Source organism: Anguilla rostrata, chromosome 7 (genome assembly GCF_018555375.3).
Source record: "Anguilla rostrata isolate EN2019 chromosome 7, ASM1855537v3, whole genome shotgun sequence".
Lineage (NCBI taxonomy): Eukaryota > Metazoa > Chordata > Actinopteri > Anguilliformes > Anguillidae > Anguilla > Anguilla rostrata.
In genome coordinates, this window is record NC_057939.1 from 7014973 (window position 1) to 7027743 (window position 12771).

The following is a 12771-nucleotide window of genomic DNA, read 5'->3' on the forward strand; positions in this document are numbered from 1 at the left end:
TGACGCTGAAAATATAATTAATTTTATTTGTTCACTTGTTTCATACATAAAATGCAACGTAGTGCTTTTCACATTTGAGGACAAGAATAAAAGCAAAATAAAAACAAACAAAATAACACAATATATACAGTAGATAAACAAGCAAATTAAAACAAGGCAGAGACTAAAAATTAAAGAAATAAATCGGATTTCCTGGTTTCAAAGCAGATAATATCATTTGCAAGTTGCAGGTTTCAGTGGTAATATTTACATAATCACTAAATAAATGTTTTGATAGCAATTCCAAATGTGCTGTGAGGTTAACCATGAATTTGCAGGCTACATTACCTAATCAAAAATATCAGAATTTCAATAGAGGCTTTGTTTGCAATATATTTTTTATTATATTTTTTTTTGCTGCCAGATCCTTTTACAGCTGCTGTCACATGCTGGAAAAACAGTATAATTTTATGTCTCAGTGTGGCAGCATTATTAGAAAGCAAATGAATGGAAGTCTTCTTATGTAGGCATAGCCAAGGCCTATTTAATTAATCAGCAAGTACCTGCCAGGAGCCCTCTCTCATTTTGGCCACTCCAGCTCAGTTTGATTGGCTAGTTAGAATTGTTTTCTCTAGATGAGTTCTTGATCTTTAGAGATTAAAAAAATATGCCCTCTCTAGTGTTGCCATAATTTCGCGATCTGCAACCCCAATGCAAAATAAAAAAACCACATACAGTAGGTTACATTATGAGAGTATGTAAAAATTTACAGGCATTTACAGAAACATATTGCTTTCGTCGATTTTAATGTGTCATGTGATTCCGCAAAGGACCACGCCACCTCCCTGTGTCTATATAAGGAGTTTGATCCTGTTTTCGGTGTGCGATTCATCTCCCCTTTATAGCAGTGCAGGTGCACGCAGTTATCCAGGATGATTCAATCCCAGATTAACTAATCAAATCGTAAGTCACGTTTTCAGAAGCGAAGTAAACCCGAAAATTTAATTAATGAGATCACTTTATGAGATACGCTCCAAATTATATGGGGTTTCTTAAGCGACGTACGTGAAACAGACCCTGGTCTCCAAGCGCTGAAAATGTCATAAACATCAATCATGTCAACAGCTTCATACGTTGCCAAACAAAATACGACAGTACAGTTTCAGCGGTGAAATAAATATTGTGAACAAAATCAGATTGCCTTCGTTTCAATTAAAGATGGCATCCTCAACAGTAAAGGTTATATATTGCAGTCAATGGTATTCTTTGCAGCTATGCTCTGCATCCTCTTTTTTTCACTAGTTGCACAGGCTAATCACCTACATGTAAATTTGCATATTTTAAAAAGTTGCATACTGCACCTTATCTAAGCAATGCGAGCATTTTAACATATTTTTTCGTTGTTCTTTTATTCTCACGTCTCACCACAGGCTCTTGAATGCACCTCCTTTGTACCATAGGCATGAGCGAGGCACGTTACTTACCAAATTACACATCCCATAATATTACTATTATTCTTTGCTTCGCTTGGGAAAAGCCCAGACCACTTAACGAATAAGCACTGTCAGCGAAATCACTGCGATACTATCATTTTAAATGAGTATTTTATTGGATATAAATATTACGCGCCCGTACAATCACAGTGCTTTGTTAAACTGTGTCACCACGGCTGGGCGCAGTGCTCTATATATATATATATATATACCGCTGCCTCGGCCTGTCGCTATGCAACGGGATCAGATGATGCAGTCCATGATGTGGATCTGGAGGGTGTCCAGGTCCGGGAGGATCTCGTTGCACTTGGGGCAGGCGTGCTCGGGGATGTCCTGCTGCTGCTCCCAGTCTCTGCTCATGGCACCTGGGAGAGGGCAGGCAAGGTCTCACACTACACACTACACCCCCTGTGTTTTACCTGCACCGTGGCACACGTGAACACTGAAGAAGTGCACAGCCTCACTCTGGGGATATTCTCAACGCGGCCTCGCCCACTGTACACACAAGTCCTCACTGCTGCTCAGGCAGCGTTCTGTACGACTCTTTGGGGTGAATTAATAAACAAACACTGATCTAGTTCCTTTCCTTCTCCTACTAATTTCCTTCTTCTTTCCAACTGATGGGTTTTGCAACACCACACATGTCCTTTGCAAATATCCAGACTGATATCTCTGCATTTAATTTTTCATAAGTACACACATGGTATGTACAATAAAAACCTGTATGATTCTGTTACACGGCAACAGCAGTCGCTCCATCCAGTACAAGATGTTGCAAGGCGGTGTACGGTGTGCCATGTTTTTTTTTTCCCTCCTACCTCTGCCCTCCAGCCGGCCGTGCTGCTGACCGCCCCCCCGGGGGCCGGCTCCACGCGCCACCTCGTGACGCCTCTGCATCTCGTTCAGCGACTGCCTGCAATAAGAGACCGTGTCAGACCGTGTCAGGACCGCACGAAGCCCGTCATTCAACACCGGGACGACTTCCTCTCCAGCACCACCCATGCCCCCGCTGGGCTGGGGACGAACACAGAGGGGTCTCTTGTTGTGAATGAAGCGGCTGCACTCTGAACGCTGAGCGGAGCGCTGAACGCTGTATAATCAGGATTCGGCGCGCGTAATGCGAAGCGCGTCGTAATGGCACTGAAACGGGCACTTCGGCCCTCACGTGCGCTGTCAGACGAGTCACAAGACGCTGACATGCTTTGGCTAGGAGGTCCGATAATATCACACTCAGCCCACAGAGGCAAGATGGCCACAGCAGGGACAGACACTAGATGACCGTGCGGGTCAGGTGACCACAGCAGTGACAGACAGTAGTTGACCGTGCGGGTCAGGTGACCACAGCAGACTTTGTAGGTCAGGCGGTCGATGAGCAGTAAGTGGGCGGAGCTCTACCTCCCCATGGACTCCATCTCGTCCTGCAGCTGGCTGTTCTGCTTCTTCACGAACTCCAGCTGGGCGGCCAGGCGCTCCTTCTCCTCGTGGATCTTCTCCCTGGCGGCCCGCTCCGCGTAGAAGTCTGACGAGTACACCTCCGCCTGGAGAGGCACACAGGCGACAGGTGTCATACCCCGTTGCCCCCAATCGCCATCGCATCCATCCCGCCTCATCTAAATACCCGTTCCCCATTCAACCCATCACACATCTCTCCTGAACAAACACCTTCACGGGCACAACCACCAGAACACTCTGTTGAATGAAGACTGAAGAGTCCCCCCCCGTGCCTTGCTTGTTATTCTGAATCTCATTTGCACTTAAGTGCCAACAGATTTTCTTTTTTTACAGCACCTGCGCCTGGAACACCGAGATGGTCTCCAGCTCCTGCTCCTTCTTGAAGATCTCCTGCTTCATCTCGTCGATCTTCTGCTGCTTGGCGGCCAAGGCCTTCTCCGCAGAATCCAGCCTGGCCTGGAGCTCCATTATCTCCTCTTTGGACACGGGGGGCTGCGACCGAGCATGGAATTGAGAATGCAGCATTTACCCCGTGGGGCACAGGCCAACACATACTGTACAGCACTCTTGATTCCCAGCAGCGAAATTTCCTACGGTGAAATTTGACTTGACCAAACAAATAGGCCAAAGTAGATATATTGATGCCTGGGGTTAAAGCGAAGCAAGTGCAGCAGCAAGGCACATAATAAATTCCTTTTAAATGTGACATTTCAACAACAAACAATTATTTTAAACAAGACACATTACCCATGGTTATTTGTGGTAAAAGGACCAATGTAAAACAACAACTACAAAGTTTTGGCTACGGCTGACCTCTTTTTTCTTCATGTCCTGCTTCAGCGCATTATAATCCTCATAAAGCTTGGTGTATTCATCCTTTACTCGAGCCATATTGTTCCTATGAAGAGAAAGGAATCATTTAATACAAACACTGTGGCCGTTCCGTACTCATAAGACTCTCCACTAGCGTAGCAGAGCCAATGGCGTTCCTCTGCTGGGCACCTCAGCCAATCACATCAGCGCTGAGGTACACCGGTTGATCATCTGGTGAGGGGTACCGTATTTGTACTTCACCTTCATTCCTGAATTTTTACATTGCATAATGTCTCACTTGCGTGAGTGAATGGTGAGTGAAGGGTGTGTGTGCACCCTGCGATAGACTGGCGGCCTGTCCAGGGTGTATTCTTGCCTCTAGGCCAATGCATGCTGGGATAGGCTCCAGCACCCCCCGCGACACCGCCCAGGATAAGCAGGTATAGGTAATGGATGGATGGATGGATGAATGGATAATATCTTGCTCTGTAGTCGCCTGTGTCACATACCTCTCGTCCTCCGCTCTTTTCTGCTCAATCTTGACGGTGGTCTGCATGCTCTCCACCTGCAGTTTGAGCTTTTCATTCTCCGCCTGCACTTGCTGCAGAAGAAAAAGTCCTGCAGTGAATTTGACTTGCCAAACAAACAGACAAAATGCACAGTGCCGCAAAAAAGTATTAGCCCCCTTCCGGACTTCCTGGCAAACTGTCCAGGTCCCAAGGCAGCAAAGCATCCCCACACAGTCAGACTAATATTACATTTGGTCTAAATATCTAAAACCATTCAGTGTGACAAATATGCCATAATAGAGGAAATCAGGAAGGGGGAAAATACTTCTGCACGGCGCTGTAGGTACCTTGTCCTGAGGCTAAAGTGAAGTACAGCAACAAAGCAGAGAAGAAAATTCCTTTTAAATGTGACACTTTAAACAACAAGCAATTCCCTTAAACAAGATACATTACCCATGGTTATCTGTGGTAAAAGTTCCAATGTACAAAATAAATAAGTAAATAAAAAAAAAAAAAACTTACGCTAACCTCTTTTGTCTTCATTTCCTGCTTCAGCGCATTGTAATCCTCGAGAAGCTTGATGTATTCGTCCTTCACTTGGGCCACATTGCTCCTATGAAGGGAATGGAATCATTTAATACAAACACTGTGGGGATTCTGTCCTCATCACTCTCCACTAGCATAGCAGGGCCAATGGCGTTCCTCCGCCGAGCATCTCAGCCAATCGCATCAACTCTGAGGTTACACCGGTGGATCGCCTGGTGAGCAGCGCCGTATCAGAGGCTCGTCTTCATTCCCGAAATTTTTACACCGCAGAATGTCTCACTCTGTAGGTGACAGCGGTCGCGTACCTCTCGTCCTCGGCGTTCTTCTGCTCCACCTGGATGGAGGTCTGCACGCTCTCCAGCTGCAGCCTCAGCCGCCTGTTCTCCGTCTGCACCTGCTGCTTCTCCACGAGCTGAGCGCGAAGCATGGTCAGCTCCTGCTCCATGTCCCTGCACCTGCGCACGGTCGTTTTTTTTTTTTTTTTAAGCACACTGAACGTCGACATTCCGGAACCTTCTCTTACTCTTTCCATGGGGCCGTGTAGAACGGCTGACTAAATCGCTCCGTGCAGTATAAAATTATTACGTGAACAACGTGGTCCTCATGAGACAATAATTTGTCTAGCAACACTGAAAAGGCTGATGCAATTCAGGCTGAAAGAGTTATTATTGGCCAATCACGCCCAATCATCTGTCCCCCTACCCGTTTGTTTTGTTTTTTGTTATTTGGAGCCATGTCGGCATCTAAGGCCATTTCACGGCAAGAACATGGTGATGATAACATTTCGATGTATAGAAAGTAGAAATTGATCAATAGAAAACCAGAAAATTAAATAAAACCTACATAAGATGTTTCAAATGTACTTGTGATAACAGCTCTAAAATTCCTCCTACCGGTCATGTAGGCTCTTCTTCATGTCTTCTGCATCGTCCAGCTTGGTCTGAGCCTGCTGCAGCTCTTTGAATAGTTTGGTCATCTGACCCTTCAGATTCCCCAACTCGGCATCAGACTGAAACACAGAGCAGAGGGGAGGTAAAATACTCAAGAGTATGAACGGCCATGATCCTGAAAATATCACCGATCCCTCCAGTCTAATTTGACATTATTAAACCTGCTGTCTGTTACTATCCAGTACTGAGCCATTATTACACTATACGATTCCTGTCAAGAGCCAGAGGGATTCAATAAAAACAGTATCTAACAGTTATGCATCATCCCAATGGCTGTAGTTGTTATAATGTCCCAAACTGTATAATGCATACTTGATGTAAACAGCAGTAACTGGTTTTGCGCAAGTTAAACCTTTGCAAAAACCAGACAAGAACTGCATACAAGTCACACTAAAAAAAACACAACTGTAACTACGAGAGAAATAGCAACACTGTGTGCTGCCTGGGTCCTTCATATTAAGCCCTTTGAAGAGTATGCTTTTGGAATGTTTTTTCAAAATTCTAAGACAGTGTTCTAGAACTCCATTGCTTTCAATTACCAGTAGTGACAGTTAGATACATAAACTTTAGAATGTTCAGGTAAGAACATTCCAATCACATATCTGTGAACTTACACCTTAAAGGGTTAAATTGTGTCGACATAAATGTGCAAAATGTCCAGTGCCAAAATAACTTATTTTTATGCAAGTTGTCCAAAATACAGTTGATGACCAATTCATAAAGATTATATTAATAAACATTCATAAAGATCACACCTTAAAATAAGCAGATTTTTATTTCAAACTGTGTGTTAATGCAAATCTTCCATACAGAGGTATCTTTGGATTAACAAAATAGACAAAAATGATTTTCCATTACAAGCTGAGTCATGCAAAACTAGAATTGCTTAATGGATTAGATAACATTGAAGCTGGCCCAGTAATTTGTTTTCTGCTGTAATTTAACCAGACTATTTCACTGTGCAGAGACAAATATTTGGATATGTCAGATAGCCGTGTTACTTTAATCAAAATGAGTCATTCGAAATGGTCCAATTCTACGAACTGAGATAGTAAACTGTTCCAAGAAATATTGAATAGGTCCATTTGCTGGTCCTGCAATCAATCTCATGCGGCTCAGTGGCTCCTTTCTTTAGCCATTGTTCCTTCACAGTTCTTTGTGCGCCAAGCTAGAATTAATCCCTCGTAAAATCACAGGCAAGTTTACAATTAATGTTATTGAATCAGCACTTGCTCCACGTCAAAAATAGATGTCAGAAAAACCATTTTGACCTTTTGCTTTATTTCTGCCTTCAGAGATAACTTGCCATCACGACCCATTTCAGAGTTTTTTTTTTAATCTGCTCGGACAACTGAGACCAAGGCCAATACAGCAGTGAAGCAGAAACTGCAACCCGTGCTCAAAAAATATCTTCTGAAGGCTGATCTGACGAGATGAAACATCACGTTGCGCAATTTAAAAATGCCTTTATTATCGCACACAAGAACTGCATTTGTTAACCACTTGTGTGTGGTTGCACAGTTTCTTGATTCTGATCAACGCATTAGAAACAGTCAACGGATGGCGATGGATTGGGTTAACAGTTGTTGCACAATTAAACGACGCAAAAAAAAAAAACCCCACGTTCTCTAATTTTTCCACGTAGCCGATCGGCCCTGCTTCGGTGGTTAGCAATCGGTTGACCCCCACAGCCCAAAATACCTCCTTCCTGGGAGCCTCCTGTGGAGGTTCTCCCTGGGGCTGGGACACCGTCGCCGGCTCCTCCATCTTCCCTCCCGCCAGCGTGGTCTGAGTCTCAACCTCCACCTGCTTCACAGCCTCGAGCTCCAGTTCTGAGATCCTGTATCAGAAGAAGCTCATGTCACCAAGCTCCATGTAATGGTGCACACAACACAATTAAAGCCGATATGCATCTCTTCTGTTCTGCATGGTCTGCACTGATATCTCGTATGAGTCTGTATTCACAACCACTTATAGTGCTGGGCTGACACAGAGCCCAGAAATGATAAAATGTGTAGCCTATACATCTACTTTTATTGTGTATCCTTCAGATGAGAGAGAGAGGTAAATCTATCTACCTATAGTGGGAACCAGAGTGATTATCACAGGTGAATTGAGGGTTAAGATTACACCCTGTGTAGTCTTAATTCTCACCTTTTACCTTTGCTACTAATAATGAATATAAACTACCTTTACCTTTGCTGTTTATAGGTCTAGCCTTTATCTGTTTGTTTTAGACCTGACAAACGTCCTTGACTGGCAGATTGTTGTTTTTAAAGTGAGATAAATTAATTTACCAAAAGGGTGTGGGCTCTACTTTTTTTATTATTCTACATTGACATCTTACCACAATTCTTGATAGGTCTTTGCAAGCTGAAAATTTCCAATTTTCTGAAACCTTAACTAAAGGTTAGTGTCATCAATGAGTATTTTATTCGTCCAGCAAGTAACTTCGCATGCATGGTGTGTAGTCAAAAATCCACCAGTGCTGATGTTGTTAAGTCTTCATGTTGGCCACTTTTACTCGCACTCAAAACTTTTTCAAAAAACTGCGTCGTACACAGCTGGCCGCACGCAGCCCTGTCATGCTAACTGTCAACTTTTGCCGTCTCGTCTGAGATACGGACTACCAACACACTACAGCCTACTGTGTTTGCCGGAGAGAGCCACTATAGAAGTTATGCCAGGAAAGTGCCGAGCGTTATCTCGGTGCTTTTGAAGGGGTGGACTGTGGCCTGGGGCCTACCTCTCTCTCGCAGCCAGGAGCTCGAGTTCCAGCTTCTCCACCCTCTGAGTCTCCTTCCGCAGGGACTGCAGCAGCTGGCTCACGGTCAGCTCCTCGGACTTTTGCCGGCACATTGTCGAGTCAGACCTGGTTGTTTGTTGAGCAACAGCATTGCAACACCCACAGTTAGTGTGGTTACGGGCCTCCGAGTTTTTGCTCGCTAGTAACACCAGTCATGAGCAGACCATTTTAAACTTACATCTCAGAGTCCTTCTGTCCATCCTCCAAATCTTTTGTCACGTTCACTTCTCCCTTCTGCAATAACCAACATCACGCAGGCATCAATTGGATTACAATAAACAGTTACTGAATTATGGAATTCTTTCCCTTTTTACCATATCCCATAACACACAAACAACGACTGTACGACTCATGCTTTTTGTATTGTTCAGCATGTCTAAATAATAATTTCGAATGCATTGTTTCTTTATGGAAATAAACCTACTGAAAAACACATCCATGCAGACAAAAAGAAGTATTGATGCGAATAAATGGAACACTTATTAAAATGCTCATTAAAATTTATAAGGAAGCAAAAAGCTGTCACGACTGAAAAGAAAATTAATACGGTTAATAAAACGGTGGTATCGAGTTTGTGGGTATCTTGTTCCGAAAGAAAATTGATAACGCAGTCGCCCGCTTTGCATTTTCAATTCCCTGTCTGACGCATCGCCTGTGACATATTGGAAATGAAAACGCGGTCATTCATTTTAAATGTCATTTTCGTTGAGGTCTTAGTACTACGAGACTGCAACGCGCAACACTGTGCAGAGAACAGTCGCTGCAGTCGACTCACAGACCGGATGGGCCCCATTGAATAACACAGCCACTATTGGTGAACTAGCCACCGTCTCCACACGGCAGCAAGATTTAGTTAACCAGTAAACAGCTGCCGATCTTTCAGTAGCCGGGCCCAAAGATCTATTTCCCTCATGGGCTGTGCTGCAGTGCTGTTCTTCCCATCTATCTTCACGATAGTTTATGATATATCACCAGATATGACAGCTAGCCAGCAAATTAAAAGTCTCTGGCATCTCAAGTGGCTAGCTATGGACAATTAATCACATCTATTACAGTGTAGAAGCTGAAGTGCTTAGTAAGCTATCCTGAGCAATAGTCCTCTGCAAATAATTTCCATGAGGAACAAGCAGGAATTGTTAATATTATTGCAAACCAAAACAAATGAATGTTTTCGCAGGTTTGAAGAAACGCTCCACAGAAAATCACTGACATGCACATAGCATTTCATTTATCTAATTAATATTTTCTCTTAGACTCACAGCAGCTATCAAATGGAATACAGGATTTAAACTTTAGTACTGGCACAACTTAAATTTAGCACTGTTCTCACAACAAGGAAGTTGAATCCATACGCCGAATTATCATTTCCTTGTACTAAGACTGTCAAGAGAAATAAATGGAAATGAATGATCGTGTGACAATTTGTCACACATGATGCGAGAAACTGAAAATGCCAACTGGATGACTCCACTTCCACTTTCCTTTAGGCAAGAGATGTGCATACACTTTCCGACAAGGAAACAGTAAATTGTACCATTATATTTTCATTAACTAATAAACACATTCTATTCAAACCTGGCATATTTTTGCTTTTATTAAAACATCAACATTTGAGTGGCCAATAAAAGTCAGAATCATACTGAAACCCCAAGCTGAACTGCTTACATTATAGGACTCCCTCTAGCATTTACATAATACAGCGAGCGAGCACATAACACAGACATACACCATCTTTAGTATCCAAAGTCAATTTGTCACCTTTACCTGACGTTACTGAAAGTAATCTAATCTCAGGCTAATCTGAGGCGTGCGGAGGTTTCCGAGAGCGAGTGTGGTTTTCTGTTTTTTTTTTTTTTTTGCGGGTGCCCGTGACTCACCGCGATCCTGATCTCGATGAAGGAGTCGTCGGGCGAGCTGGGCCTCATCTTCAGCTGCAGCTCGGAGTTCATGGCCACCAAGTCGCTCTTCTCCGCCTGCAGCCTCACGATCTGAGCCTTCAGGGCCTCCAGCTCTAAAGCCCAATGGCTCGTCTCCCCCTGAGAACAAGGCCACAAGGCCACGTCAATCCAACCCACTCACTGATCCCGCTGTTGAAGAGCATGTTCTTTGGAACGTTTTTTCCAATATTCTAAGACAGTGTTCCAGAACTCCACTGCTGTCAATTACCGGTAGTGATTGTTACATCAGCACTAGAATGTTCAGTTTAAGAACATTCTAGTCACATAATTTGTGATCTTGCACCAACAAATGGGTTAAGACTGCTTAGCTGTGGCTGATCTAGAATGGTTTGTGAAGACATGGTTATCTATAGCCCTCATGGTCAAAGCACTTGACAAGCAGACTCTGAAAAACATTTCTAATATTAAGTCAAGCTGAGGGTGTACATGCTGACACTGCAATCAAAAAAAGTCACTGCCACTGGTTAGGAAGGTACCCAATGCACCTATGGGACCCAGAGTCCAGAACTCGACTGAAGAGGGAACAGCAATTCCTCACGAGCTCGACTTGCAGGTGGATGACCTCACCTCCTCTGCCCCTTCAGCGCCCTCCAGAGCCTGTATCCTCTTCCTCTGCTCCTCGTTGCGCCTGGTGAGCACGGTCACGCGCTCCTTCGCCTCCACCAGCTTCCCTTCCAGGAAGTCCCTCTCCTCCTTCTGCTTGTCCTTCCAGGCGGACAGCCCCTCGAACCTTTCCTTCATGGTGGTGCTCGTCTGCTTCAGGGCCTCTGCAGGGATGCATGAGGGAAAATCTTGTCAATACACTACAGACAGAGTACACTCCAGCAGAGACTGCGTGATTCATATTCTCTGCACACTCGGAAATAATGATGAAAAAGTAAATCTAAAAAGTAAATGTCAAAACATAAGCAAGGTTTCACAATATATTGGCAAATATACAAGTTATTGCGACTTCAAGATATTACATTTCTGTAAAATATTTTTTATCCTTAAGCTTTACTCTGGATATTGCATAAATATTGCAATATATCCAATTTCTGTAAAGGAAATTATATAAAAGATATATTACAAATCAACTAAGATTTGGAAAAATCCAATCCAAATGAGATTTCTTGTATTTAGACCACAGTTAAATGTGGCACATATCAGATTTTGTATATTGGATATATGTAGGAAATTGGATATACATATGCGTTGCATGAAAGGACAAGAGTAAATAGGGTCATATCCATTGATATGCTCTGGACTACACTTCCCATCAGACCCTTTGCAGAATGTTCTGTGACACAGCTACCTTCTGAATGCACTCTAGCTGTTTGCTGTAGAGGCCCTTTAATGATCCAGCCACTGGATCACATTCATCCGGTACTTCTATTGCATCACAATGGACTGATAGAGTGCAGAGTAATTTGGACCAACAGCAGAAAAATGTATTTGATAAGTTTTTTTTTTTCTATTTTAAAAGAGGGATTTGCTGCACTGAAATGTGGTGTTATACTGTTGGTATAATTTTGTCATTTTAAATAAAGTTTATTTCTGACTTACACTCAGAAATCGAAAAAACACATTTTTTTAAAGAAGGAATATCTTGGATCTAGTTTATCAGCGAGACCATATGAAGAAAGCTAATTGTTGTCAGCAGGCATTACATATGAATATGAATGACTTTTCATATATTTTTGATGGGTACTCATAATACCCAAAGTTTCCTGCTCATTCCTCAAATCACTTTTGAATCTGTGTCCTCCACACAAACACTGACGCAAATTCCCACAAAAAGACATAAGTTTGCATATAACGCAAAAGACCCTGTGTACCGAGCAGCGAGAGAACGAGTTGTTATCTTGATTCTATTGACAAATACCACTATCCATGGCAAACTACATATTGAGATCTGCCAAACTATGAAATGGGCACGCAGGTAAAACCTTCAAAGATAACAAATCTTCATAGTTATCTTGACTACTTAGATGATTCACAGAATGGCCTTTGTACAGCGCAGGCCGCGAGTGCAAAATGGAAGCCACTCACCTTTCAATTCCCTGTTCTCCTTTATAAGGACCTTCATCTGCTGGATGGTGTCTTCCAGAGGGCCCGTCTTGGGAACAAGGCAGTCCCCGTCCCCAGGTTTGTGACGGGAAGGCCCCTGAATGGCCCCATTCTCCACTGGGGGATTTGAAGCCATCCTGTTTCAACTTTATTTTCCTGGAATCCCAAATAAGAATGTTGTTACGTCCCCTGCCTCTGCTTGCCTGGGTAGTGCAG

General features: G+C 43.3%; 1 protein-coding gene across 2 annotated transcripts in view; it reads right to left on the reverse strand.

The window, feature by feature from the left end:
- The window catches only part of optn (optineurin), a 14063-nt gene continuing 1292 nt past the window's right edge, over nucleotides 1-12771 (reverse strand). Inside the window, exons 2-16 of one of the 2 annotated variants that reach the window (XM_064342556.1) lie at nucleotides 12538-12711; nucleotides 11074-11273; nucleotides 10426-10584; nucleotides 8727-8782; nucleotides 8489-8614; nucleotides 7444-7582; nucleotides 5686-5801; nucleotides 5098-5247; nucleotides 4775-4859; nucleotides 4247-4338; nucleotides 3738-3822; nucleotides 3261-3416; nucleotides 2868-3010; nucleotides 2291-2385; nucleotides 1-1837 (exon numbers count right to left, since the gene is read on the reverse strand). In XM_064342556.1, coding sequence (XP_064198626.1) covers nucleotides 1716-1837; nucleotides 2291-2385; nucleotides 2868-3010; nucleotides 3261-3416; nucleotides 3738-3822; nucleotides 4247-4338; nucleotides 4775-4859; nucleotides 5098-5247; nucleotides 5686-5801; nucleotides 7444-7582; nucleotides 8489-8614; nucleotides 8727-8782; nucleotides 10426-10584; nucleotides 11074-11273; nucleotides 12538-12691 — 1878 coding nt within the window. In that variant the 5' untranslated portion in view covers nucleotides 12692-12711 and the 3' untranslated portion in view covers nucleotides 1-1715. Of the gene's footprint in view, nucleotides 1838-2290; nucleotides 2386-2867; nucleotides 3011-3260; nucleotides 3417-3737; nucleotides 3823-4246; nucleotides 4339-4768; nucleotides 4860-5097; nucleotides 5248-5685; nucleotides 5802-7443; nucleotides 7583-8488; nucleotides 8615-8726; nucleotides 8783-10425; nucleotides 10585-11073; nucleotides 11274-12537; nucleotides 12712-12771 lie in introns of both variants that reach the window. The other variant, XM_064342555.1, reaches the window with a different exon arrangement.